We start from the raw sequence: 27,559 nt of genomic DNA on the forward strand, positions 1-27,559 counted from the left end.
GTCGCCTGCGAGCCTCACTCTTGGTCTCCTCATCTTGTAATTTTCATGTAAGAAGAGACCCCTACAACCTCGAACAAAAATGGCGGAAGCGGCACAGAAGAAGATGTTTGTTCCTCTCGGTAAAGGCACCCTCAGTTCTCGAACCCCTCCAAGGCAAACCCCCCACTAACTGCCTTGTACCAGAGAACAATCCCGAGGTGATGACCAACCTAGTCCACGAACTCGGCCTGTCCCAGTCCCTGCAATTCCACGATGTGTACTCCCTCACCGAACCCTCCTTACTGGACTTTCTCCCCCGCCCGGCCATCGCCCTGCTCCTCGTCTTCCCGGTTACCAGCACGTACGAGAAATTCCGATCTGAAGAGGACTCGTCGCGCGAGGACTACACCGGGTCCGGCGACCAAGAGCCCGTGGTCTGGTTCAAACAGACGATCGGCAACGCGTGTGGCTTGATCGGCTTACTACATGCCATCACCAACGGCGAGGCACGGTCCAACATTGTCGAGGGCAGCGATCTGGAGAAACTGCTCAAAGAAGCCATTCCGCTGAAGCCAGCCGCACGTGCAGACCTCCTCTACAACAGCCCCACGCTCGAAGCCGCGCATGCAACCGCCGCAGCCAAGGGCGACACTGAAGCCCCGGAAGCCGAAGCGAACGTGGACCTCCACTTTGTCGCGTTCATCAAGGACAAAGATGGATACCTGTGGGAGATGGATGGGTCGAGAAAGGGACCTCTGAAGAGAGGCTTCTTGGGTCCCGAGGATGATGTGTTGAGCGAAAAGGGCCAGGAGCTGGGAGTCAGGGCGTTCTTGAAGAGGGAGGAACAGGCAGGCGGTGGGGAGCTGAGGTTCAGTGTCCTCATGCTAGGACCGAGTTTTGAATGACCTCGACGACTACCGGCGCATGCCGTCGTTGTCCGGGGAGGAATAATTCTTGAGTACGACCGTGGCTTGATTCTGCAGCATATGCAGGTGTTGCGCATTAGTTGGCTGGGACAACAGGAACTTACGGATTCAGAGGACAGGACAGGGATGACATAGGCTTGCCAACAGGCATCAAACGACTTTCATGACGGTGAGACGATGCAGTCAGCCTGATTTGGCTCGACCCAGTTGAGTGCATACATTTTGCTTGGACCACTGGATTCTGGGGCTGCGTCCAGCTTCAAGATGTCCTTGAACTTAACTTGGCTCGTTCTTCTGCTTTATACTCTCATTATAGCCCTGCCGTCCTTGTACATCCGCAGCGTGCTCATAAATCGGCTTCGGCGCCGCCTGCTATCCTCCCCTGCTCTTGCTGCAATCGTTCCAGGGCAGCCTCCGCCTCGACATTAGCCTTCTCCTCTCGCTGTGCCCGTCTCGTGTTCCGCACGTCCCACAGGCCCTCCAGATCCATCTCGACCCGCTTCTCTTCCGTAAACATCTGCACCACGATACGTGGCGAGTCCGATCGCGAGCCGAACCCGATGTAGTCCTCTGCAGGATTTTGATATTCATCCTCTTCATCTTCTGCAAGTGTCTCTTGCATCTTCCTTGTCATGGTAGCGTTCGTGGGAGCAGACGAGGAGACGCGCTGTCCCTCACGCTGTCCCTCACCAACCTCTACCTCTATGTCTTCTTCACCTTCACCCTCTTGGATTTCCGGCGTCACAGCCTCATCGACCGGGCCCATATTTACGCAGATCCACCCCGTGGTGATCCCGTCATCGGCATCCTTCATCGCAACCGTATTGCCCACGCTCTGCGCCAACTTCATCTTCCTCGCCTTCCTCCTCAGCTTCAGTTTCAACTCGTTCCTCCCGAGTAACCCGTCCGCGTACGGTCTCAATTTGTGCTCCTTCCTCACCCAGCGGCAGAAGCGGTCGGCGGAGACGTTCAAATGCTTGACAGACCGCGCAGTGCCAATGATCATCAGGAGGTTGGAGCCTAACGCGGGTGGTGGATCGAGCTGCCGCAGGTCTAGGAGGATGAGGTTATCCAGCCCGATCTGCGTGGACAGGTGCGCGAGGACAGGCGAGAGGATCGGTGGAGGATCGTGTGGCAAGGGCGGGATCTCCTGCAGAGCGAGCAGGGGGGATATAGGAGAGGGCGGAGTGGGATCTTCAATTTGGAGGTACCATGGAACCGCAGAAGAAGGCGGAGGCGGTTCTGATGAGGATTCTGACGAATATTGCACCTCGGATTGTTTCAAAGGCGCAAAGCGAGTAAATCTTCGAGTGGGTTGGCTTGTCAGCCGGGAAACTCGTGGAGGGCGAGAGACTTGAACTAGGACTGAAATCCCAGCGAGAGAAGTAAATGCCTCGAGAATTGAATATCGACAGGATGTGCACCGCACCATCGATCGATGCATCTTGTAACACTGATTTCGGACAAAATAATGGCACGGAGAAAGAAAAACTGCAAGCAAATAGTCAAGATGACAATGGCGGGATGGACGTGGACTGGAGCGAATGTTTTTCGATGAAGAGCCGCATCCAGAGTGGATGTTCAATCACCTGTCGGGACAATGTTGATCCTTGTCCGACACCCACAGTCTCCGCCCCCCTATTCGACCTTTCTCAGCCTTGCGACTGACCCCGTAACCACATCGTGGTTTGCAAGCCGCCGGAAGACTGAGAGGACGTATTCAGCAATAGTGGAACAGCATTAATATGGCGATATCTCATTCACCAATTATGGACCCATAAACAAGCACAATATATCCTTCCGGCCAGGAAGCAAAGTACGGAGCATGATGCGAGAAGGGCTGCGCAGGAAAGTTGACGGACCCTCTCGTCCGAAATTCTGCGACCAGTGTTTATTTCGGCGACTTGCTTTCTTCTGTCCCAGCATCCTGCTTTTTGGAGACATGGCCAAAGAGTTGACGCCTTCTTGGGTTTGTGGAGATTCACCTCTCTCAAGTTGCTTCTTTGACCTTGTCACTAATGCTCCCCCACCCTTCGTTCCAGAAATATAGTCTCAGCATGGCATTGCTGAGTCTAACCTGTTGAGCCAAGCAGAAGCCATCACCTTCAGCCTTTCCATCAATGCTGGACATCACTTGGAAATATGTTGCTTGGCGATTTGAGGACTCACCAACGAGATGTTTTGTGCACCCACTGCAGCCAAGGCAAGCCTGATCACCAAAAAAATTGTCCACAGTCTCCCCTGCTTGAACCCTCAATCCACACCCACACAAAGTCACAATTGCGAAGGTGCAAAACCTCTGTCTCGACGGCGTCCACAAAGTGCGGGCGCCGTCGAGGTAAGTGAAACCCTCCGTGTTGGAGGCGTTTTTCTCAGCTCAGTTCGACGAATCGCAATCATCCTCTAAAGCGCCCAATTAAGTGTGAAAACATGGTATGCCGACGCTCATGTAGTCAGGGACGGGTTGGCTTCATCCGAGTTGCTGACAGGAAATGCGGCAAATAAAGATATAAAGCAAGAATTTGTGGACAGGTGGAGGCTGGTGTGGCGGAAACCTCTGCCATGAGAAGTCTTGATGGAAGTCACATGCGAGGTTTCGACTTTGGCGTACACGTCCAGCTGCTCTTCACCAGAGTGTCAGTCGGCTATACCGCTCAATGGATTGTGCAAGGCGAGTCCTGCGTACGGTGCCATGGCTGTGAGCCAATAGGTCTTGTCACCATTCAGAAGGTTTATATCTGCTCCAGGCGAAAAGAGCTCCAGGCTCTCATGATGCTGCTCGGGACCTCATGACTTTACAGAACTCAGCTATAATTCTACGTCTTGCCAAAGCAGCAGTTCGATCTTCTGGCGTTCCTCGAAGTCACCTACACACGGAAGCTTCACAACTGGCTGTTGTTTCACGACATCGAACTCTCATCCCACTTTGAGCTTTCCGTCAGCTTTGCCTTTGACCTTTCAGCTTATGCAGAACATTGCCATCCTCCTTTCTGACTGCATCGCAACCTGATGGTCTTGTTGATGCTATCGCCCACTGACGAGAGAAGCAGCTACTGATTTTCTGAGGAGCCTGACTTTCTTGGTCCATGTTCACTTCCCATTTATTCAGCAAAAGTCTCTATGGCCGCATCAAACAGCGCGATGAACGGCACTTCATCTTCTTCCCCCACCACTATGGCTGCTTGCGCATCGACTCCACCCACTACTCCGGCGGAATCCACGTCGATAAGCGTCACGTCTGAACCAGCATTCTCCCCAGCGTCTGACCGATTGGCACAGTACATCCAGTCTCGAGTCGAAAAGAAACATCGAGAGAAAGAGATCATTCGCAGCAAAGTGGGGCAGGCGAAAAAAGAGCTCGATGATAACCGCGATCGCGAATCCAAACTGCGCAAGACTCTGGTGGGAGAGGAGCAGACTCTTGTAACAGAGAAGAAGAGTCTTGAGAAGATCGACAACAAAATCAAGCAAGCTCGAGAGCAGTACAAGTCCAAGCAAAAGGAAGTCGCTTGCGTGCAAAAGTCCGTCAATCAACTAAGAGGGGCAATCACTAAGGTCGAGGGTTCCATCCGCGATGGCGAGACCAATGTTAAGGAGTGGGAGCAGGAGCTGGAAGATGGGCTTGAAAGCGAAACCGCCGAAATCACTCGTCAAGCCAATATACTTGACATGAGTGCTTCAGAGATCGAAGCTATGGCGATACATGCGGCGACCAACCGTGCCTTCGGAGATAAAATCGCGAGGGCGGCCCAAGACACAGCGACTTCAGTCATGATCAGAGAGATCCAAAGCGATATGTATAGCAGAATGACAGGCGTTACTCCCGACGAGTTCAAAGACCTGATGCAGCGAATCCAATCCACCAAGGAAGCACTGTTTGGCGAAGCCACGTGCGAAGAGGGCGATGACGCAGACGATGCGTCCGAGGAATCTGAGAGCGATCGCGACAGAATTGGAGACTCCAAAGAAGTTTGCGCCGACAAGGCTGATCCGGAAGAAACGGACAGCGATGATAAGATCATCAGCCCAGGCCGGCGAAGAAGCAAGCCCTCAGACAAGAAACCGCCCCCGAAAAGAAGAAGACTCATCCGTACGTACCAGTCCTCGGGACGGCAGACGCGGAAGGAAAGACCGTCTCGTCAACGCCCCCGATCTCCGCCTTCGCGGCCCAAACCAGAACCGTCCCCCGTTCAACACCCTGCTGATTTCATGAGGGTAGTCGAAACAGCAACCGGGTCGACAGAGTTCGGAGTTATGCAGCGCGACAAGGAACCCGTCCGGAACTTGGTTCGCAAGGACCCAATCCAGCCTCAAAGTCCTGGCCCCGAAAAGTAGACATACCAGCACAGCGGCCGAGCAGGCGGACCAGGACACCGCCATTTCCGCGCCAACCACACTTCAAGCCGCTGGGACAAACCAAGAGAAAGTCTAGGGTCCTGGTCTCAAAGTCCACAGACAACAACATGGGGGGTGAGTCACGAGCTTTTATGCATGAGGAGAATCGGGACATTTTCCAACAGTCATGTGCTGAAGCACATCGACGTAGACTCGAAAGCCTAACGACATGGATTTCATCATATGGCTTCGAATGGACTGGGATAGGGAATTCCCTTTGCTTCACACTTGGGATAGGGCGGATAGAATGGATCAAACAGATGAATATACCAGCTATGGTATCTAGCCGAAGCAGAGCGCGCGAAAATATGACATGGAAAATACAGCAACGAAGAATCGCATTTGTGTCGTGCACGTCGTTTATGTAGGACCAGGGCGAGACCACGTACATTGACATCCTCCATACTCACGTCCTCCCCCCTGATCTCTTGACCGGGGGAGTCTGTCTCGTCAAGTCCTTCCCAACTATTGTAACCCCCCAGTCACACATACACTGATCCGCGCCCACATAGGTAACCTGGGGTACACAGCTCCCCCATCGCCTCCCTGGATGAAGGACGGACACCCAGAATGGGCTCCTGACTCGCCAAACATTCACGGCTCCATCTTCATATACACATCGCCGCCGGCACCAGCGGACGCTGAGCGTGGGTGTTTTGCCGCTGGTCGTGGAGGTGCCGGTGCCACTGTTATCGTGTCTGAAATCGTATCCAGGTCCTCCTCGACTTTGGAAAATCCACCAGCGGCGCTTGGGCCCTGGGTTCCAGGTTCGCCGGCCGGCGCGGCTTCCATCGCAGCGGGGTCTTCGACGGTGTCGGCATCACTCTCCCGGCCCCTTTGTTCTACATCTCCATCCTCGCCCACCACTGCCATCGCATTCTCGTCTCTGCGCCGGATGATCTTGTCCGACATCCACTGGAAGACCTGTTCCCTGTTCTGGATCATGATCTGGTTCAGAACGTCCCCCTCACTCTTCACAAGCCGGCCGTATCGCTTGCTCACTTTCCCACCTTCCTTTTCCTTCTTCCACAGGCTGTGCTTGGCGCTGACAAACACCAGCGAGTTTTCGTGGTACCACTGACTGACCCAGTGATGGCCCCCGGGATTGCTTATGGGGCGGATCGGCTGGGTGGATATGAAACACACGATCCCCACGAGGTTTGGATAGACGTTTTCGTTCTCCGACACCAGTTTCGCGATCGCATGGCACGCGTGGCCCGCGCCTATGAGTACAATTCCCCAAGGGAAGTCGTAAGGTTCAATGTAGTTTTCCCAGAGGTACGAGGCAAGTTTCTGGCCTTCCTTTCTCGCAAGATCGGTCGCTGTGGAAGCGTACTCGACATCTGTAGACAATCCGTATGGGTGTTCGGTATCGTCAACGGGAGAAACCGTGACAAACTCGGGAATATTGACATCGATGACACCCATGCCGTGGGAAACCGCCCACTCGACGTACGACTGTGTGCCGTCAACCTTTGTATGTGTGAGCAGGTTGGAATGGTCCATCATATGATCGGGAAGTCAAGGGGGGGGGGGGGGAAGAGAAGTGAAGACGGAGCAGCGAGAGAAGGAAACGTACGAGCCATGTGTCATGGGGTTTCTGTTGCGTGGAGGAGAGGCCATTGTTGGGGCTGAGAAGATCAGGTCTGCAGCAGAACTTGTCAGACGCCTGTTTGAGATGGTCTAATCGTACAGTGCAGCACTTACGAGTCATGGAATATGATCATCAAAGCTTCCTTGTTCTCGTAATTGGCTCTGTCTTCCATATCAGCCAGGGGTCCAGCATCGGCCTCGCAGATTGCGGCTTACGTGGCGAGGACCTGCTGGTCAAATGATTTTGATACTGTGTCGCGGTAGATATAGAGTTGGGTGAACTTGTATTGGTCATAGAGGTGCTTGGCCTGATACTGGCGGATGATGTCTAGTTGGGAGGAGACATGAGTAAGTTTTTTTTTTTGCAAGGATCCAACAAGGGGAATAGAGCGCGTCCTAAGCTCAGTTCTTACCATGCAATCTCTCTCCACCAAGCATGCCGCCGATCGGGCTCTTGGGATAGATGCTTCTCCAGTACTTCGATTGGATATTTCGAACTTTGGCCACGGTATCCACTGCACTCTGTGTGGCTGCCGTCGCTTGCAGGCGATCAGGTGGCTCACCCATCAAAGTACGTGTGACTGCGAGTGCGGACTTCGAGATAGCACTGAAGTTGTAACCACCTTCCAAACACACGGCAATCCTCCCTCCAGCAAGTGACATCAGCATGTGCGTCATGTGTGCATAGCAGGGCGGTGAGACGGAACAACCACCCAATTCATCACCGGCTGCGGCGTCGAAGCCCGCAGCAATGATAACAAAGTCCGGGTCAAATTCAGTGGCGATGGGCATGACGACGTTTTGGAACGCGTACATGTAATCACCGTCACCCATGCCTTTCGTCGGCCAGGGGATGTTGACGTTTCTTTCGCAGACGTAAGTGTTTGTCACAATGGAGTGAGTGAAAGTTCATGGACTTACTTTCCCTTGCCAGCGTCAATGCCACAGTGATCCATGTCGCCTTCGTTCCCTGAAGGATAGAATGTTCCGTTCATATGGACATGCAAAGATATGTAGAGAACATTGGGGTCATTGTAGAAGGCTTGTTGGCAGCCATTGCCTGAAACACGTCAGTCTGAGCGTTACATCTCAAAAGTGCAGCTTGGCTGACCATGATGGACGTCCCTGAAACCCTTTGGCATTAGCTTTATATTCAGATACCACTGCGCCGAAGACAACTGACCAATCCACAATCAGAATTTTCCGGCATTCGTTCCCAAAATCTTTCTGGCAGACTCTAGAGGCGATGGAGACATTGTTGAAGAGACAAAATCCCATAGGCTGCCCAATCTCGGCATGGTGACCCGGAGGCCGGATGACGGCGATCGCATTCTTTACCTTTCGCGACATTACCGCCCGACATGTCTCGATCGCTGCCCCCGCGGATAGTTTGCCTGAGAAGAATGACAGCCGGTTGAAGTAGATGGAATCCATGTCGCGATGCTCCGCAAGATCTATCAGGTCTTCGTCGCTCATTGCTGCAGTGCGTTCCCCAAGAATTAGCTCGGAAGTTCTGGAGGCGAAGCTCGTTTTCGTGAAAGGGACTTACTAGCGGTGCTCCTGACGAGCTCATATTGCTCTTTCTTATGGACCAATAGACACTCATCCTCCGTGGCTTCACGGGCATCGATTCGATATAGGGGCATCTCCACCACCGGCGGGTGCTTCTTGTCATCCACCAATCCGGCTTGGCAGAGCTCTTTGTAGATGTAATAAATCCGTCTGGGATCTTCAGGATGCACACTTGCGCCGCTCGTTGCTGCCACTTCGGCGTGATATCGCATGCGTTCATCGTAACATAGACCGGTGGGAAGCTTGGAGATCGGCAGACCGCGTTTGGATGGCAGGACAGGTTCGTGGATTTCGGAAGAGGTATCAGATAACAAGCTATCTTCATACTCGTCTTCCGTTGGGCTTTCGATTTTCAAGCGGGTGTCGATATCTGCAGAAACATCCGGGGTCCCTCTCATGGAAGTGTCACCTGACAGAAAGGCAGGCTCTTGGACCCGCAGAACAGGATTGGGAAACCGCGCGCCATCCGAGGAATGAAGTCTTTCCTGGCCTGGTGGCGGTATCTGAGCCATTCTGAATGATCCAAACGGTTGGTGGAATACCAAGGCTGCCTTGAGCTTAGAAGGCAAGCTAGAGATGGGTTAAAGAGGCTGCATAGTGTTTGAGAGAGCCGCGCCAGCAAATGAAGGTTTGTCGTGCCACTCTAGACCAAGAACAGGATCCTCCTCTGAGCGACCTATGAAGAAGATGTTAGTCGCCGAACTAACATCTTTATGTGTTCAGATTGTTGTAGTAGCATGAGAGGACAGATACTAGCGGTTTGGTACATATACCGAACCGCTCTTGGCTAGCAGTATCAAGTCAACAACCACATACCTATGCCGAAGTTTGGGCGCCTTTGTTCTCGGAAGGAGCTTTGCGGGCTTTGATCAAGCTTCTAACAAAGATGATAGAAATCACAAGGTACCAGGGAGTTATTCTAATGACCTAGGAGGCCGTCGGTTGATCTTGTTACGCCTGCTGGCAGCAATCAATCCAACTGGAGGTGGAACGTTTCAGAGGAAGCCCAGCCAGGGATTGCCAAGAGACGCTTCACGTGATGGTGAAGGAAGGCTGCGATCACGTGCCAAGGCTTCGAAACAACCGTTTAGAGCGCGCCAATCCGGAGCATGATAATTTTGTTCTTGCTGGCAATACAGGGAGACTCGCATTTTCCTATCTGAGCTAGGTCGTAGTAAGGATACGTATCGGTGCTTCCAAGCAAACCATATCACCAGGTGAGACTTGATCTATGTTGCGCTTCGTCCCGTCTTTCGCCCCGATCTTCTTTTTACCTCATGCGACACTAACCTCGATTTCCGAAGCCTCGGTTAAGAAAGAATTATTGGCGTTTGTTGAAGAATCGGTGGTACCAAGACCTGTCCTTTAGGCCTTGCCGGCATCAACTTTGGCAATGTACGCTAAATCTCCATGTCAGTTTACCATGTCCCGAATATTCCCGATCGGATAAGGCACTCACCCAAAAGATCGATGACACGTCGGGAATATCCCCACTCGTTGTCGTACCAGGAAACGAGCTTGACGAAGTGGTCATTGAGGGCGATTCCGGCCTTGGCGTCGAAAATGGAAGAGTGGGTGTCGCCGTTCAAGTCACTGGAGACGAGGTCATCCTCGGAGTATGCCATGACACCTGCTCTTGGTCAGACACTCTGATCGAAAGTAGCGGACCGGCGTTCGTTTTGTCTTACCTTTGAGGCTGCCGGCGCAGGCGTCCTTGATAGCTTGCTTGATTTCATCGTAGGACGCAGGCTTCTCCAAGACGCAGGTGAGATCCACCACGGACACATTGGCGGTGGGCACACGCATGGACATGCCGGTGAGCTTGCCATTGAGAGATGGAATAACCTTGCCCACAGCCTTGGCGGCACCAGTGCTGCTGGGGATAATGTTTTGAGCTGCGGCACGGCCACCTCGCCAATCCTTGGCGGATGGTCCGTCGACGGTCTTCTGGGTAGCGGTGTATGAGTGAATGGTGGTCATGAGGCCTTCCTTCATGCCAAACTTGTCGTTGATGACCTTGGCGAGAGGTGCCAGGCAGTTGGTTGTGCAGGAAGCGTTGGAGATGACGGGGATGTCGGACTTGTAGGACTCGTGGTTGACACCCATGACGAACATAGGGGCATCGGCTGAGGGAGCAGAGATGACGACCTTCTTCGCGCCACCTTTCAAGTGGGCAGAAGCCTTTTCTGTGGTTGTGAACACTCCAGTCGATTCAACAATGTACTGAGCACCAGTCTCCGACCACGGGATCTCGGCGGGGTCTCTCTTCATGTAGAAAGTGACTTTCTTGCCGTTGACGACCAAGGCATCTCCCTGGACCTCGATTGTGCCCTTGAAAATACCGTGAATGCTGTCATACTTGAGCATGTATGCCTGCGAGCGAGGTGTCAACAGGCAATTCGACATCTGGGAGGATAAGGAGGGGTACGTACAGCGTACTTGGGCTCAATGAAGGGGTCGTTGACAGCGACGACGTGGACATCGTCGTGCTCGACACTAGGAGTGCTGCAGTTAGAAGGACAGGCACTTTCGGAGTCGGACGAAGGGTGTTGGGTGAGAGACTCACGCATTTCGGAAGACCTAGCTTGCTGTTAGCTGTTTCGGTCAGGAACAATGCTGGCTGCGACTTACAATTCTGCCAATACGGCCAAAGCCGTTGATTCCGACAAGAGTAGCCATGTTGTCGTCGAGGTGTGTAGACTGCTGAGGTGCAAAATTTACCTGGTCAGTCTCGAAAGGCAGAATCTCAATGGCAGCTTGCGACGAAGGGAACACGAGGCGGAAGCAAAACACTGAAGGGAGAGGACTGCGAACAACTCACATGAAATTTAAATGAGGATTAGGATTCGGATATCCGGATTGCAGCGGTCGACGTAAAGAGTAGCTTGGTATAACTCGAGGAAAGAACAAAGTGGTGTGACGGGAGGATGAGGAAAGCTTTTTGTTGTCCCTGCGAAACCAAGTGGTGAGTAGAGTGACAGGTGAATAATGGTGGGGCAGTGTTGATGTTGAGGGGCAAAGCTGGTCCTGCAAAGCACGGGTGTCCTTGGCCGACGACAGCCAGTGGCCCTTGCGGTCTTCCGGTCTCCCATCGACGGCCTTCCGGGGGCACGACGAAAATGGCTGCGATAACTTACCTGATACTCTCACTGCTACTTCCGCCGAAGAGCGATAAATACACGGCGCTTTTCTGGGTTGGGGGGCTGTTTGGAACGAGATCTCTGGATGCTGGTTCCTTCTCAATCCCCCCCTCCAAATCTCTACGGGCTCCGATACTTATATTGCGGTCTGTTCTTGCCCCAGGGCCTGTTCACGCAGATCACAAGGTCTCCAGCGAGAAAGCTTTCACAGGCATATGCAGCATATGCACCGAGCATGACTCAACAGACCGCTGATTATCACATACCTGGTCTGATGGAGGAAAAGCAGCAACAATCGCAGACAGCCTGTTTTATCCAATCGCCTGTCTTGTCTGTTCTGGTTATGCGGCACTGGCCTCGGATAATCCCATTGATCCGCGAATCCCTCCGTCGCAGCCGCGCTCTTTTCATCGACAGGGTTGATCGAGCAGGATTATTACAAGAGCAGCTCCAAGTTTTGCTGGCGCCTAGCAAATCGTCTACAAGTAGCACAGGGCATATTCGTGAGATCAGAAAACAACGCATACGCAAGAGACGACGACCATACATCTTTGCAGACGGTGAGCAATGAATATTTTTGTTCTAATGTCTTTGCCAGGAACCAAAAGCGTATCTATTCCCTCAACCTGGTGGCGGATCATGGTCATTCCGACTCAACTGGCGCCGCTATTCCTCCTTTGCTCCGCCCCGACCTGCGCGCTCAGCAGCTTCGATGCTAGCCTTATCACTCTTTGTTTCGCCCTGTCCCATACCCATCATGCCCCCGGACGCTTTCCATGGCCTCTTAAGCTCGCCCACCGCAGGCTTGCCAAAGATGTGGACCTTGACCAAGTTTGACTCCAGCGCACCCTTCACGGGAATAATGGATTGAATGAGAAGTGGGTTGGTGTATTTGAGATACAAGTGCATGAATGCCATCATGCCGACGCCCATCAGCTGGCCCTTGTAGGCCGCCGACAGCTGATTTTGATCATATTCTTGAATCGTCGTGGTCACGAGCTTGGGATCCTCGCCAGAGCCCATGGGCGCAGGCTCGACATATTTCAGTGTCGTGAGATCTGCATATTATCATCAGCCCGCATCTTTCCAGAGGGACGGCCTTTCCTTCGGCGTACCTCGCTTCGCTTTAATCTTAATGCCGATATAGTAGTAGAGCCCGAAGATGAGCAAATTGGACACGACGTATAGGATCCGTACGCCCATCAAAACTTGAGGGTCGTCAAAGGGTATCCGCTTCGAGACCTGCATCATCCCAAGGATGATCACCAGGTTGGTGCTGCAAACCGTCAGTCACGAGCCCAGGCATCCGACCGGCTAGAAGATCGTACACTTGAGGATTCATGAAATTCATGGTGAACGGCGTGGGATTGAACGTGTGGAGAGAAGAGGGATGGGTGATCACAGTTACGGATCTTCTTGAATTGAGTTATGGGAGCAGACTCTCGGAACAACGGTCCCTCCAGAAGAGACAAAACGGACAGATTGCTATATCGCAATTTCGTCCGCCAAGCGATTTGGAGAATGGAGAAGAAAATGAAGTGGGTGGCGGGAAGCGCAAGACGCAATCTGGCCCGCCACGTCAATTTGAGCCTCGCCTCTAGGCACGTGAGCACAAGCTGAACTGGTCGAAGTCTTCAATACCCGTCGGTGCCATCCTAGAGGACCTCCCAAGCGTTGCCCTTCCAGGCAATATCCATTGGAAGATCTCTTCGTATCCCATTTCTTCCTGCGGACCACATGCTCTGCGCGTATTCTGCGCAAAATGACTGAATCCGATTGAATTCGCGCCCTCCACTGCAGCCCACGTCCGTCGATGAGGCAGGAAGGATGGCGTCTCGTCCCTGTCATGGCATTCCCGCTGGGCAGTATTGCGACGTGCTTTACTATGGCAGCACAGTTACGTTGCTTACCATAGCGTCGAGGCTGCCTATGCTGGCTGTCTAAGATGCCAGCTCTCGAGTGTGCTCTGACAGTGGCGCAGCGCTTTGAACTGGCAGTCGTTCGTCCGGTTTGGTCGAAGTATTTCATCTCCAATGTAGAGCTTGCCGCTCAGTGACCATTCTCCATCTCCTCCTCTTTTGCTTCTCCATCGCCCAAGACCTTGACTCCGATCTTCCCATCCGGCCCAGGTAGAGCGCCTCCACCAGGCATGACACTCGCGACATTCCCTTCCTCGTCGACAAACTCAAATCGATATCGTGACAGGTAGTGCGGAATGGCGCTCAACTGCGGCCCATAGCGTGCGGTGTTATCGTACAGCTCGAACAGGGGAACGGCCAGCAGTTTCATGTTTTTCGGCACACTGAGCACCTTGTTGGGCGGGAGATGAATCAGGTAGAGTTTCTTGAGCTCTTTGGGGCGAGAGACGTGGGCTGGGAGGAATGGATAGAGAAAGGTTTCGAGATTGGGACGCCACCTGGGATGATGTTAGAGACTATCATCACTGATGGAAGTTTCCGATAAGAAATACAAACCATTGCGCGAGACAGTCTCCCACTTCCCATTCCGTGTCGCCTTCCTTCGGATTCGTGGGTGCCAACCTCTCGTTCAGCCGCATTTTGAAGCCTTCGATCTCGTCCGCATCATGGGGAAGATAGTCCCCGGGTCTGTTCCAAGGCGTTGCTTGTCAGTCAAGACGACGAATCAAGGTGGCACCAGGGATTTGCGCAAGACTTACAATTTGAAAAAAGCATTCGCAATCTGCAGCATGAGCACGTGCGGATGGTTGTGTTCGTGACAGACCAGGATGCCCTCACAAGTCCGTCTCATGCCATATTTCTCATAGTGTTCTTCCAGTCTCTTTAACCTGGCCACGACTGAAGGGTCCTCCTCAGGTTGGGTTTCTTTGGTTCCAAATGTGTAGTTCGAAAGCGGATATAACCTGAGAGTCGGTGGTTGATTGGCTGTGAAAGGAGGTGGCAGAATGGGCCTTTTCGCAGGTTAGGTCTCAGTACTTCAATGGCTGTAGACAGACTCGTACGGGAAGGAAGATTTCAATGTGGTTGTGGTGAGTGTAGACATGGTGATTTCATCGGTGTGGTGACGCTAACCACGTGTTTGAGATGAGAAAGTTTACAAGTGCTTAGACAGTTGAAAAAAAAAATGACGGAAAGAGAAAAAGAGGGAGAAGAGGCGGTTAGATGAATACTTGTGAAACCATAAGTCTCTTTGCTCAATTGGAAATGAGGGTTTCCAGGTGTTGCATGTGCGTGCAAGCTGCGCCGAAGTCGCGACGCGCCCTCACCGAAACCCGAGATCTCTGGCATTGTATTCCAGCCTCGTCACATGTCTCCGGTCCGCTGCAAAGCGGCCACTTATGAAACAGGAGACGAACGATTTAATCTTGTGCGAGGTCTGCTGATCTTTTATTGAAGTGTATCGTGAGATCTATGTCTACTTTACAGATGTATGGCGACTTTGCCAACAACGCCTCGCTATGTTCTGCTGTCAGGGCGATGACAATAGCAGTGACAAGCTCTTGAATCCTCGTCTCCAAGGCAAGGCTGCGACCTCGTTCAACCTCACAACTTAGATTCAAGGTCCTCAAAACTCTGCAGATCTTCGACCGGAATAGGTCCTTTGGTCACTTCCAGGCCAGCTTTCCACATCGCGACATCTTTGATTATGACAGGGGTTGGGATTTGTGCAGCCACCTCAGCAACATCCTTCGGCGGCTCAACTGGCTTGATCTTGAGCGCAATTTGCATTTGCGGGATGGCTTCTGTCATCTGTTTGAGGATTTCATTGCTCTTCGTCGGTGGAGTCGACTTCCCAATGTATTCATTGACTGCATTCGAGACTTCGGGCAGGCTCGAAAGGTCAACTTTTGCGAAATGAAGCTTCAATTTTTCTTCGTCAACAGCAATGCTCAGAGATCCAAGGACCTGTCCAATGAGCCCCACAAACTGGTCCTTCTGTTCGGCTGGTGAAATTTCCGGCACTGAGCTTGAAGCTTGGGCCTCGAGATGAATCGACAGTTTTCTCCGCTTTGGCGACTCTGGGTCGATATACTGTGCATAAAAGCCCTTCATATCATCCTTGGTCAGCCGTCGGATTACGGCGACATCTCGGTCCACTTGGTGGAAGTTCAGATATTCCGCGCTGATGTAGGCCCACAGGCGACCGGTCTCGAAGTCGAGGTTTTTGAGCTTTTCCAATCGTTTGTTGATTAGGCTGCGTTTGTGGCCCTCGAATTCTTCGTCCGGCATCGACTCCAAATCCGATTTGAACTTGAGCAGAAAGGCATTGATCCGCGTTTCAAGGTAGTCTGGATCTCGTTCGCTCTGTATCAATACCCTGTAGCCCATCGTGGCGGCTGCAGGACGTATCCCGCTCCATACCACGTAGCCGAGCTGTTCCTTGGTCCTCAACTGATCAAAAGCTGGTTCATCCGTCATTTGACTGAGCAGCTGTACTTTCGCTCGCAGATCTAGATCCATAACGTTGCCGACATCCAGATAATATTCAATTGCATGGTTGATATTGGCGGGATCACCCAACACTTGTTTGTAGACGAAATTACTTCCTTCCGGCAGGATGACATTCCTTCGCAACAACCATTCCGAGGGAGGAAATGCGCGTGATTTCAGGGTGGACTCGATCAGATTACCAATTTTCTTGGCTTCTTCTTTGTACAAGTTTCCATGTGCCAGCACTTCAAAATGTGCCTGTTGGAGGAGTTCTGGAACAAATGTTCTGATGTCGTCTACTGTGATGTGCGGAAGTTCCTTGGCATAGGCGTCGTTCATCCACGAGCGTTCATTCAATAGCCATCTGGTGTAGTCTCCGATCTGATAGTACGGCTGCTGATATGCCCAGTTCTTATATTTCCTGGACATGCGCTCTTTGATGATCTCGAATCGATCCGTTCGGATCTCAATCGTTCGCATCGTTGTCAAAATCTTCTCCAAGAGGACGGCCATCTTGTCGTTGTAGCCGTGCACGCTAATGTCGAAACCAAGCATGTCGGGGCCGATAGCGTAAGAGAGGCCAGAAATCTCGGCGTCATAAGAGTAGCTTGACAGAGCATCCTTGACGAGGTTGATGAAAAGATTGGTCTTGACGAAGTTCGCTGTGTTTGCAGAGGTAACGGTATTTCGGATCTTGATTTGCAGATTGGCCTTTGGCACCCAGAAGGTATCATCCTTTTTCCACCATAGACGGACCTTGTCGTCATTTCGAAGCAACTTTGGCGCCTTTGCAGGTACCTTGACCTCCGCCTTCTCCACATCCAACTTGGTAGGAATGAATTCATTCTTGTGCGGTAGATGGAGTTCCGGTATACTGTTTGATTCCGAATCGGCCAATGCCTTTCGGATGTCCGAGAGCACATCGGTGGGTATTCTCTCGACTTTGTACTCTGTCCCGTACCACTTTTCTTTCTGGTCCCAGTCACCGGGGTATTCTTGGGACACTATCATAAGCCTGAAATTGTCTTCGCGGAGATATTGCATGGCTTGCACAATGGCTTGAGCATCGAACTTTCTGAACTTACTGGTACTGCTGAGCAGCAAGTTTCGGGGCAAATCGGGCTTCTGCAGCACACAGCTCACGGCGCTGGTAAACCGACTGGCAGGAGACTTCTGGCGGAATCTAAAATCCACATCCGCCATATTCTTCATCTCTTCGTGCATCCAAGCCACTGGGGGCGTTGCCCTCATCATTCCAATGTACCGGAAAACAATCTTGACGACCTCGTGATAGTTTTTCAGCCCATCAGGAGTCAATGAGATGTCTATCTCGAAAAAGGCAGATCCTGGGCAAACAGGATGGTAGCCAGCGGACAGGGTTTGAGCCAGACCTCTGTGTTTGAGATAAGCCAATATGCTGCCAGGACCTTCGTGCCCGATCAAGTGACTGACAAAACGGGCAGGTTGGGTCTCCCACATGTTTTCTTCATCTTGCCAGGGGAAACTTATCTCCAAAGAACGTGACTCCATGACTGGTTTTGCGTAGATCTCGACCGACAATTGGTCTTTGCTGAGCACTTCAACACCATCCCAGCGGTTCTCAGGCAAGTCTTTATTCTTCACTTCAGAAAAAAGCTCCACTACCCAGTTTTCTAGTTCATCGAGGGACTCACGGCCCAGAACGACGAGCTTCATTCTGTTTGCCGAGTAATGGCGTTCATAGAAACGGATGAACTCATCGCGGATCTTGACACCCTTTTTCTCGGGCTCGTCCCTCAGGGTCTGCAGGTTACCCGTGGAGAAATGGTGGAATGGATGTTTGGGATTTGAGAGCGATTTTGCCAACTGAGATAGGCGCCATCCGTCACTTTGTAGGTTCTTCTTGTTTTCTGAGTCCACCGCTCTCAACTCTCTGTCCAAAGTGTTCTCTAGAAAGAGCGGCTTTACGAAGAATTGTGCAAACCGGTCCAGGGCTCCATACAGAGGTCCTCTCGACATGCTATTCATCGCGCCTTCGGTAGTCCCATTCACTACACCATTGGAAAGTTTGTCGTTCGACTCGTGCTGCGCCGCACATTCAAAGAAATAGTTTGTCTGCGTAGCGGCAGTGTATGCATTTGAGTGCCCAGAGTTCGACGAGAGGAAGGAACTGTATTCGTTCTCTACGGGGTACTGTTTGATCGGTCAGCATCGCAGACAACAGAGACTCAAGTGGGTGATCTGAACGCACTTTCTCGGTACCCATGAAGAGCAAGTGCTCGACGGCATGAGCCATACCGGGCATGTCCTCTTCGTCTGAGAAGTTTCCAACATTGACGTTAAGACTTGCGCTGGCTTTGTCGGTCTCTGCATCGTGGACGAGTAGAGCCTCGAGCTTGTTAGAAAGCTCGATGACTCGGTAGGATCTGTCGTCAAGGTCCGGTTTCTCCAAGTCATCTGTTATGTGCCTGGCCGAGTTCATGACTGTAGCGAAGGACCGAGTCGAAGATGTCGGCGGCAATCGAGGAGTCGTGGCCAGAGGCTTGGATGACGGCCGAAGGCGGGACGGTGAAGAGACTCGAAGAGGGATGAGAGCCAAGGATGCCAGGCGAACGGAAAATCTCATGTAGAAGAAGTTGCCCGTTTGGAATGATCCAGGCAGGCACAAGAATGCGTCACGGTTGAACAGAGGCCAGGATCAAGTAATCATGGCGGGATGGCAAGGTCGGCGGTGGCATTCGAAGGAGCAAACATCTCAAACATTGGCACCTCCGTGCGTCTGCGCCTGCGCCTGACCAGCCTGCGCCTTGCCGCCTCTGACCAGCCACGCAGCCTCCATCCACGCTCCATCTGCAGCCTTATGCCAAGCCAAATTGAGGACCTTCACAAAGGATTTCTACTCTACCTACCTCGATACGATCGCTGGGTACAAGCACGGGACCTTTTCCTGCCATCACAAACTCCAAGGCAGGTCGAATGCACACTCACTCAGCTGGACATCATTGCGAAAATGTCGGGGCAAACAGCCTGGTCACGCGTGCGGCGAACAATGCATAAGAGGACACGGAATGCTGCAGGCCCCCTCCTCCGGCAGCGCAATGCGACACGCCAACGGCCTCGTATCTCACAACATCATGGTGATTGCAGGGCGGTCTGTGCCAGTCTGTGCTGCCTGAACAACCCTTTCAGACGTCATTGAAAGGTCGCACAGTGCCAGCGCAAAGACCACGCACATAATGTCAGTTTTGACTACGATGGAACTACATAATACTTGCAGGTGGAGCTCTCGCTGCAGGAGGCTAATTGGCCCCTGTGTGAGCAAGCTATAGCTGACGAATGCAGTACCCGCGTCGGGATACGACACCGTGACCATACCGTCGAACTGATGCGTGTCTGTTGAAGCGGAAGGGAGTGATGGGATATGTCGAGATGCTAACTCATTGCACGATCACTACACTTTTCGTCCTTCCGCTGGTATACGCAGAAAGACTGTCGCTCTCGATGGCCGGGTGGCCCCCTCCTACTAGAACATTCCCTCCAAACGCCTGTTCTCTACTTGTCCTACTCACGGCCACTCATACCAAAGAAGAAGCCAAAATGTCTATTGGCGCTTGAAGGCCAGCAAACAAGCTGCCCGTACTTGCACTAGTACCGCTCTTCCCGCTGTACCTTTCCTTGTCTCCAGCTCACTGGACCACATACCCACTTCCACTCGGAGTCCATATGCATCAACCGCCACATGGAATTGTCTGGAAGGAGTAGCATTTCGCGTTGGTCTACTCTGGCCTCCTTTTGACCAAGTGCCACGTCTATGGGGTTCATTAGCCACAGTCCAAGCAGTCGATCGGAAGGAGGTACGTACACTGCTCATATTGACGTATGTAGCACGCATCCTTCCATTTGAAACCAAAACTCCTCTCCCACAGCTCTTCAGGTGCCTCTCCCGTCAACCATGGGCATACCAGCAACTTGTCTAATTTGTCGGTCAGGGTCAGAATACGCACTGTCTCGTCTTGTGCATTGACCACCACGGAAAACCTCCTTGAACGGAGAAGGGTGGTGTAGCTGAAACTACGGATCTCTTCTCGGCAGGCTGCATCTCGTCGACCGATGAGTCTGCGTTGTGTTTGATAGGCGACTGAGGTGGTTGAGCAGTCGTCACACATTCGGCAAGTACTCCGTTCTGGACTTAATAGAAGCTTGTTCAACCGGCTGAGCGCGTGGGAGTCCTGGTCCTCTTCGTGACGCGGTCCATCGTATACCCCACGGCACGGTCTAGCATGACGTAGCTAGGGCGATGAACTGGCCTGCTTGGCCCGTTTTGAAGTCGGCAGTCTATTGCTGCGGTTTCTTCCAAGTCGAGGGCGCAGCCACCATAGAAGATGCTTCATACGAAGTCCCATATACTAGGAAAGCAGATAACAGAGCCAAGTGCCTCGAAAACCATGGCCAGTTAATTAGAGTGTTACTGCCGTTGCTGCTCCAGCCGATCTACCGGCTTTCGCCGTGGGCGCATCTCTCCGCCTGTGTCTTCATGGCGTCCAGCTGTTTGCCCAGTACTTTCCTGTCTCTCCTCCGTTCCCTCTTTGTCGTCTTTGAATTCTTCCAAGATTTTGCTCAACAAGGTCATCACGTTTTCGACGGACTGATACATGTGGTTCGTTATTGTGCCCGAGTCATTTGCTTTCTCATGCTGTGCTCGTACGAGGATGCAGAATCGAATTCAAGATTTAGTTACACAGTCTGAGGACCAAAAGAAAGTGGACCTCTCTCAGAATGAATCATTCGCGTATGTTCATGTTCCGACGCAACAGTGTTCCTGTCACTTATCTATAGATTGGGCCATATCCAAGTTGACAGCCGGTCGTCGTTGTTGAGCATTTCGCCGATATCAGAGATAGCGTATACCCTCGGACTCCATCGGAAACCGCGCCACTTTCTGAACTCGGCTCGGCTGGTGGTATTCGAGGCCGCCAGAGACCAGGACGCATGCGCGAGCTCCGGGGTTGAATGGACGATTACAAGGAGCGCAATTGCAAGAGTACGAGGGTTGGGTCACTATTTGGCCTTTTGAAAGAACCGGCCTCGAAGTTTATGGAAGGGTTCCGTGGATGAGTTTCATGATTGTGGACCATATGACGAAGCGCGGAGCCGAGGACATGGCTCATGATTGAAGGACATCACTAGCAACACTGGATAGTACTCGTAGTTAGGTGAGCAGCGAGGGCTGTGTTCGTAATTCCTATAGGTGGGGCGTTGAAGCTGAAACGCCCAGCCTTCGACTGTTGGATCGGCAGAATGCGCAGTTGCTAGCCACAGAAGAGGTTTGCAGACTTCAGAAGCTGAGCTGGGTGGCGAAAATCTAGGTCGAGATCACTGCTAATGGAGATGGGTTCAGCCGTGTCAGAGTTAGGTGTGAACACTTTCGCCTGTGATTGCGCGTGTGTAGAAATGAACATGTAAGGGAGATAGTAAACGCCTGTATCTTGTCAAGATCACACACGTGATAGAGGGTTGATGCATGAGGCCGCCGTTACCCCGTACGGAGTACTCGATACAGAGTACAGAGAATCTCATACAGCTGGGAGCTCGCAACATAAGGTTAAGCTTGAAAAGATGGCGACGAACGCACCCCATACCCAGCCGTCGGTGCAGGCATACCAAAATGAACCAACCATCCATATTTTGTTTACATCGTTCAATTTAGGTCTAGTGCGACGAGGCTGGTGTGTCCACCACTAAAGACTTGGCCAATGGGGATAGAGAAGACTGGTGGTAAAAGCTTGGCAGTGCGCAATGCCAACCCCTCGCACACCCCCTGCCTTCTGGATTGTTCTCTGCTGCCACCGATATCTTACGCAGTCCCTGCCCATTTGGCTTGCTAGCCACTGAATGTCCCAAAGTCACTTGCTGATCAAGGCTGAACAGGATCGTCTTCTCTCCTAATGGAGGCTGGTTTGCAGTTCCAGATCCCTGCATCACAAGTATATATGACAGGGTCGCTTAGAGGTTTGTGCACGTTCCCTTTTTCATTCATTCAAGACAGTCCGACGCAGGAGCTCTGACCTGATCCCTGGACAACCAAGCAAGTGTGGGTTCTTATATCTCTCCTCCTCCATCTGATATCAGGATACATACATCCTTGCAAAACAGCTGTATCTCATCCAATCATGCCTTCGCGCACAAGATCCGCTGCCGTCGTGGCAACCGCCCTCTCTTTGCTCTCATTTTCTTCAGCACTCCCAAAGCCACAAGCCACCGATCCTGCTCAAGGAGACTACCTGGCTGCCTGCATTGCGGCAACTTCATCTGACCAAACCGACATCTGCAACCCCGATTCCATTGCGGCTATTCAATACTGCGTCGTTTCAACAGCCCCGCCTGGATCTGTTGCAGCCGTGATCGGTGCGATGGTCACATACTGCGCGGAGCAGCGGGAGCCAGCAAAATACAACACTTCTAGCACTGCGGTAGCTTGGAGTAACTCGACAAGAACCACAACTTCCTACACAACCACTAGCTCTCCTGCACCTCAATGGATTCAATGGTCTAATTCGAGCACCACCACCACGAAGCCAAACCCCACGTCTACTCCTTCTCAGTGGGCCGACTGGTCGAGTACGACCTCGAGCACAACAATTTCTCCTTCTCCTCAATGGATTCAGTGGTCAAATGCAACCAGCACGAATTCGACTTCGGAATGGATTGACTGGAATACTGCGAGCCCCAGCGTGACGACTAGTACTCCGGCAGCGGAGACATGGTCTGACTGGACAGTTTCGACTTCAGACGAACCTGTCCCTCCTCAGGCCACGAGCTCCACGTGGGAAGACTGGAGTTCCACCACTCCGTCCGTGGCAGCCACCGAAGCTCCATCGTCAACTTGGGCAGACTGGACGAGTATGCCTACTCTTCCTTCAGCTTCATCGAGCTCTACACTTACCAAGACATGGACCTTTGGTGCGACTTCGTCTGTTTCCGTGGGCATCTCGAGCAGCACACCAGATACACCTATGGCATCTACTTTTGTTGGTGCTGCGAACAGACTTGGATCGCCCGCTAGTATGTTTCTTGCAGCCGCGGTTGCTCTTTTGCCTGTGCTCTAAAACAAGAGCGAATGAGACCGGCCAAAGGTGTCCAACCCAATGCATCATTTCATTATCAACGGGGGTGGGCAGATTGGGGAACACGGAAAGGGCGAAAGATTCTTCGGCACTTCATTATACGTCAGTGATTTCGGCAGTTCTTCCACGACGACATTTGGTTTATGACTTACGACTTACTAATGCTCGATTGGCATTTTCGATTGTTCGACACGCACATAATAAATACCCCATTGGATTTTCGGATGGTACAAGGATGAGAATACGACAGCAACAAGGCACTGCAACTGAAGATTTTGGACATAGCATGAAGCTGGATAAGTGTGCAAGGACTGAACGGTACAAATATATAGCACACAACTACTTGATAAGGCATGATATAGGCAACTGGCTTGGCAGTAAATAGATGAATAAAGAGGACCTATTACTTACACAATATTGGCTTTGTTTCGAATGCTGCCTTTCTCTATTTCTTCCCAAGGCGCTCATTACAAGGCGGAGATCATCCCATACCGTAGCTGGCAGTTGCTGAACCTATCTAGCCATGGAGTAGGAATACCCCGTACATCTCCTGATGATAGAGAGAGGGCGATACCCCAACCACGACATGGGATCCGCCAAATCCCCATTTCGGGGCAAGGTCGGCACACCTGCTGCATCGTGGCGGCTCCCCAAAGCCTCGTCGCCACCAGTCGGTCGGTTGGAATCGTTTCTTCTTGCTCCAACAGATGTTCAGCCCAATCCCATCAATCTCATCTGCATACAACCGAGGAAATGGCTCTCTCAACCGTTAGTCGCAATGAAACAGCTGCTTTCCACTTTTCTCAGAGAGCTCTGCTGAAGGTCAGGCACACAGCCGGGAGAGAAGAGATGTCGCCAATTGCAGCTCATGGATGTCTTTCCAGTTTGAGATTCCCGATTCTCTGGTCAAAAAAGCTCGGAAACAAGAGCTTGGCGATTTGACGTCGATCTCGAAAATCGACTTCTCCAAATTTGCTTGTAGCTGCCTTTCCATGGCCCTTGGTGGCGAGCTTAACCTTCGGCCAAATGGCTACAAAGGAGCTGATGGAGTCGGACAAATCCCGGGCTACGTCCCAGGAGTGTCCTCAATATCAACTCCCCACTCCCTCGATGATCACCTAGCTCGCTGGATGCCAGATGGGACCAGCTTGCGACCAGGTTCCCCGTCAGACTCGGGTCTGCTTTCGCGGGGACAATCATCAAGCAACCGGGCCAAGCAGAGGGCGCGAACCAGCCATCCGGGGTCCACAGTGACATAAATGGTTCCCCTCCTCCCAAGAACGGATACACTTCCTCCTGGTCGACCGATCGCAGGAGGACGCCGTCAGAGCGGAACCGCAAGTTGCGAAATGAGGGGAGACACCGAGAAAGATGGAGAAGCCATGACCCACGAAGGAAAAGGGCGAGTATAAAGACAATCACTTGTTTTCCAGGCCTCCGGCAGTTGGAACTCCAAAGGCGCAGCACCATCCGCCGCAGAATAGCCCGAGTCTCCATCAGAAACCTGCAATAAGAGCTCTGTCTCTTTCGTTGTATGCTGTCTTGACCAGTACCGACCATTCAATACCTGAGAATCACAAGATGCCCAACACCAAGACCGTTCACGTCCCCCATCTGGGCGGCATCGACGCCGCGTACCAGATGCCTCACCCCTATGACGCGTCCAAGCCGACATTGATCCTCGTCAACAGCTTCACCACCTCGTCTGAGCTCTACCGAAAACAGTACGCCAACAAGGCGCTCACGGACAAGATGAACCTTTTGGCTATCGAACTGCTCGGCCATGGCCAGACACGCACCAAGTCTGAGAACTTTACATACTGGGACACCGCGATCATGAACATCCAGGTCATGGACGCGCTTGGCATCAAGAAGGCCTTCGTCCTGGGCACAAGCCAGGGCGGGTGGATTACGGTGCGGATGGCGCTGTTGGCGCCCGACAAAGTATGGTTTCCATGACACCACCACCCTCACCCGACCGACCACCCGATGCTGACCTGTCTGTTGTAGATCCAGGGCATCATCCCCCTCGGCACCTCGCTGGACTACGAGTCCGAGCGCACGCGCAAGCTCGGCTGCTGGGACGGCGTCGCCGCCTGCACGGGCCCCATCGACAAGTGGACGAGCAAGACCCCGACGCCCGACTTCCAGCCCGACTTCGAGTACTGCGACTTCCTGATCGACATCGGCTTCGGCAAGAACTGCCCGCAAGAGACGCGAGACTTCTGGCGCAAGACCATCCAGGCGAACTACCAGGGCGACGACGGCCGCCGACGCGCGCGCATGGCCGCGATCAATCTGCGCGAACGAGACGGCCTGCACGGCCGGTTGTTCGACGTCAAGTGTCCGGTCATGTGGCTACATGTGAGAAATCCCCTGTCCTCGCCCCTTCGCCCCTTCATGAGAAACTGATTTCACGATGTGATGCGGGTCTGCGTAGACGTGTGTGTGTGTGAGAGAGATGCTAACGTGAGAGTCGTGTAGGGTTCAGACGACGTTGTCTACAGCGTGGCCAATGCCGAGCAGGAGATCAAGCTCTTCGTCAACTCGCCGAAGGCAGAATTGGTCGTGGTGCCCGGCGGCGCACACTTCTTGTCCGCCTCGCACCCGAAGGAGGTCGACAACGCGCTGATTGCGTTTGTGGGCAAGTATGCCTGAACTCGAATGCGAGAGTCATCGTGAAGACGGAACAGAGTACGCGGAAGCCATCTTTACTGGCGCCCCTCCTGTAGCTAGTCCGCTCACCGGTTTCTGTGATCGAGTTTGTCCCTCGTATGTACGATGTATTCCCGAACCATAAAAGCTCTTTGACCTGGAAATTGCCGATGGAGAGTCTGCTAGTAAATATCTGGAGATCACCATGTCGGTGACAGTTTATATGCCGTTGCGATTAAACAGCAACTTAAGGCGCTATGTACGTGATGGCGACTGTGGCTTCGCCCCGCTGCGATGCACCGTCTCCATCCTTTCCCCCCTTTACCGCGCCAGCCTTGCGGGCACGAGGCTCCATCCTGACCCTCGGACACTTCGACGGACACCCACTCCGCCTGAGCTGGTCTCAATATCGCTGATGCGGTTGGAATAAGGGAAATCTGAGTCTAAAGCATTGTATTTCGACGTGGTAATCTGCCTGGATATCTCTCTGCCTCTCCTTTCCGTGCTGGGGAAACGTCGCCTTGATCGCCAGGACCTGTCCCAGCCTGAACACTCTGATCGTTTACGGGAGGAAAAGGGGGGTTTTTCGTTCGGAGTTGATCGTGTAGAGGAACTTTGGACTTGAAAACGTAGATGTCCGTCTTTCTGGATCTGTGAACCGGTCAAAGCATGGTGAAAAGCGTGGACAGAAAGGAGATGGAAGGTGACCTAGGTAGGACAACCTGTTGTAGATGCCTCTAGGGCAGAGTCTAAATGGCGTACCAAAGATAGAATTGCATCCAGTGTATGAATTGAGCACAGTTGCTTCAGAGTCAAGCGTTTCCCATTGTCCATGGCCGCCGCTTACAGACAATACAAGCCGCGCAGCCCCAACCGCAGCAGTCAAGGCCCAAGACAGGGCGCGGCTGATGCTGTTATTGCGGCTGAAGACGACAACAGTCTCCGCTTTGGACGAATCTTTTTCGTGTTTTTGATTCAATTCCTGCCGGTCTCTGTCCATCCAGAGATTTTCTTGCTCTTTAAAACATCCTTGACGAACAAAGATTCAGGCGTTGTTTGTCCACACACTGACCGAATACCTCGACAGGCAAACAATCTCTTTCTGGGAGGAGAATGTGAGACGGGATCACATCCGTTGGTGAGAGACAGAGATGCATGTTTTAACAAGGAGATGGTGACTCTCTTTGTGGTCCTTGCAGGATTGATGGAACACAGCCGGAACTGACATTTTGGGAGCAGAGCCTACAAAGACCCTAACTCGATGCCACAATGCTCGACCATCGACGACGACGAGGCCATCTTGGCCAACGCCTTCCTGATGTCCTGCAACCCATCCTTCGGCATTGCAGACGTTGCTCCTGGTGAGAAGATCCAGTATGGCAGACGCCCACTATCCGATTTCCCAGCAATAAATGCGACACCGAGACATCAGAATATGACAACGAACTGAAGCCAGCGCCCAAAAAACATGGCAATGAGGATACTTACCAGCAAGAGCCAAGCCAAGGCGTACGTTTCCCAAGTGGACCGTCGAGTCGTTCAGCGAAAGGCCCTCCAAGAGACGGAATTGAAACACAGAACCATGCATTGTAAGTTTCCGATCCCTGACTCAACTTCCAAGCATCAACCGAAGCCAGCCCATGATGACCAGGTAACCCTCTTTCAATATGCACGAGCCCAAGGGCACCTGCGTAAATGCGAGCAGAAGCTTATACTTATCTGACCGGGTTGGGTCATTCTTTGCTGCCACTCTCTGCCTTTTGGTTTGCACGTATGCTGATTCGAGT

General features: G+C 52.4%; 10 protein-coding genes across 12 annotated transcripts; 4 read left to right on the top strand and 6 right to left on the bottom strand.

The window, feature by feature from the left end:
• Positions 1 to 17: 17 nt before the first annotated feature.
• Positions 18 to 1,275, top strand: PV07_01128 (uncharacterized protein). Its single transcript, XM_016387635.1, has 2 exons — positions 18 to 119; positions 184 to 1,275. The coding sequence occupies exons 1-2, from the start codon at positions 80 to 82 to the stop codon at positions 882 to 884; spliced, it is 741 nt and encodes a 246-aa protein (XP_016254563.1). The 5' UTR covers positions 18 to 79; the 3' UTR covers positions 885 to 1,275.
• On the bottom strand, positions 1,027 to 2,441 carry PV07_01129 (uncharacterized protein). Its single transcript, XM_016387636.1, has one exon. The coding sequence runs from the start codon at positions 2,347 to 2,349 to the stop codon at positions 1,252 to 1,254; it is 1,098 nt and encodes a 365-aa protein (XP_016254564.1). The 5' UTR covers positions 2,350 to 2,441; the 3' UTR covers positions 1,027 to 1,251.
• Positions 2,442 to 3,602: 1,161 nt separating this feature from the next.
• PV07_01130 (uncharacterized protein) lies at positions 3,603 to 5,495 on the top strand. The gene has a single exon (XM_016387637.1). The coding sequence runs from the start codon at positions 4,026 to 4,028 to the stop codon at positions 5,238 to 5,240; it is 1,215 nt and encodes a 404-aa protein (XP_016254565.1). The 5' UTR covers positions 3,603 to 4,025; the 3' UTR covers positions 5,241 to 5,495.
• Positions 5,496 to 5,554: 59 nt separating this feature from the next.
• On the bottom strand, positions 5,555 to 9,469 carry PV07_01131. 2 transcript variants are annotated; one of them, XM_016387639.1, is made up of 10 exons: positions 9,282 to 9,469; positions 8,443 to 9,141; positions 8,077 to 8,371; positions 8,005 to 8,018; positions 7,815 to 7,953; positions 7,307 to 7,758; positions 7,110 to 7,221; positions 7,008 to 7,055; positions 6,880 to 6,946; positions 5,555 to 6,758 (listed from the first exon to the last, which is right to left on the bottom strand). In XM_016387639.1, exons 2-10 carry the CDS (start codon positions 8,975 to 8,977, stop codon positions 5,895 to 5,897), a joined length of 2,526 nt encoding a protein of 841 aa, XP_016254567.1. In that variant the 5' UTR covers positions 8,978 to 9,141; positions 9,282 to 9,469; the 3' UTR covers positions 5,555 to 5,894. The 2 variants fall into 2 exon arrangements, with proteins under 2 accessions (XP_016254567.1, XP_016254566.1); XM_016387638.1 differs by having other exon boundaries at positions 5,555 to 6,773.
• On the bottom strand, positions 9,463 to 11,829 carry PV07_01132. 2 transcript variants are annotated; one of them, XM_016387641.1, is made up of 8 exons: positions 11,603 to 11,829; positions 11,287 to 11,415; positions 11,097 to 11,168; positions 11,032 to 11,045; positions 10,898 to 10,961; positions 10,154 to 10,838; positions 9,925 to 10,095; positions 9,463 to 9,865 (listed from the first exon to the last, which is right to left on the bottom strand). In XM_016387641.1, exons 3-8 carry the CDS (start codon positions 11,142 to 11,144, stop codon positions 9,831 to 9,833), a joined length of 1,017 nt encoding a protein of 338 aa, XP_016254569.1. In that variant the 5' UTR covers positions 11,145 to 11,168; positions 11,287 to 11,415; positions 11,603 to 11,829; the 3' UTR covers positions 9,463 to 9,830. The 2 variants fall into 2 exon arrangements, with proteins under 2 accessions (XP_016254569.1, XP_016254568.1); XM_016387640.1 differs by having other exon boundaries at positions 11,097 to 11,415.
• Positions 11,830 to 12,271: 442 nt separating this feature from the next.
• PV07_01133 (uncharacterized protein) lies at positions 12,272 to 12,956 on the bottom strand (the record flags this gene model as incomplete). Its single annotated transcript, XM_016387642.1, has 3 exons — positions 12,272 to 12,663; positions 12,721 to 12,881; positions 12,934 to 12,956. 3 exons carry the CDS (start codon positions 12,954 to 12,956, stop codon positions 12,272 to 12,274), a joined length of 576 nt encoding a protein of 191 aa, XP_016254570.1.
• A 698-nt stretch (positions 12,957 to 13,654) lies between these two features.
• Positions 13,655 to 14,626, bottom strand: PV07_01134 (uncharacterized protein; the record flags this gene model as incomplete). Its single annotated transcript, XM_016387643.1, has 4 exons — positions 13,655 to 14,021; positions 14,080 to 14,211; positions 14,283 to 14,534; positions 14,586 to 14,626. 4 exons carry the CDS (start codon positions 14,624 to 14,626, stop codon positions 13,655 to 13,657), a joined length of 792 nt encoding a protein of 263 aa, XP_016254571.1.
• A 315-nt stretch (positions 14,627 to 14,941) lies between these two features.
• Positions 14,942 to 18,727, bottom strand: PV07_01135 (uncharacterized protein). Its single transcript, XM_016387644.1, has 2 exons — positions 18,245 to 18,727; positions 14,942 to 18,186 (listed from the first exon to the last, which is right to left on the bottom strand). Exons 1-2 carry the CDS (start codon positions 18,617 to 18,619, stop codon positions 15,127 to 15,129), a joined length of 3,435 nt encoding a protein of 1,144 aa, XP_016254572.1. The 5' UTR covers positions 18,620 to 18,727; the 3' UTR covers positions 14,942 to 15,126.
• A 3,311-nt stretch (positions 18,728 to 22,038) lies between these two features.
• PV07_01136 (uncharacterized protein) lies at positions 22,039 to 23,534 on the top strand. The gene has a single exon (XM_016387645.1). It carries the CDS (start codon positions 22,164 to 22,166, stop codon positions 23,097 to 23,099), a length of 936 nt encoding a protein of 311 aa, XP_016254573.1. The 5' UTR covers positions 22,039 to 22,163; the 3' UTR covers positions 23,100 to 23,534.
• Positions 23,535 to 23,830: 296 nt separating this feature from the next.
• Positions 23,831 to 25,941, top strand: PV07_01137 (uncharacterized protein). The gene is made up of 3 exons (XM_016387646.1): positions 23,831 to 25,061; positions 25,128 to 25,481; positions 25,602 to 25,941. The coding sequence occupies exons 1-3, from the start codon at positions 24,699 to 24,701 to the stop codon at positions 25,773 to 25,775; spliced, it is 891 nt and encodes a 296-aa protein (XP_016254574.1). The 5' UTR covers positions 23,831 to 24,698; the 3' UTR covers positions 25,776 to 25,941.
• Positions 25,942 to 27,559: the final 1,618 nt, after the last annotated feature.

This window comes from Cladophialophora immunda (genome assembly GCF_000835495.1).
Source record: "Cladophialophora immunda strain CBS 83496 unplaced genomic scaffold supercont1.1, whole genome shotgun sequence".
NCBI classification, from domain to species: Eukaryota; Fungi; Ascomycota; class Eurotiomycetes; order Chaetothyriales; family Herpotrichiellaceae; genus Cladophialophora; species Cladophialophora immunda.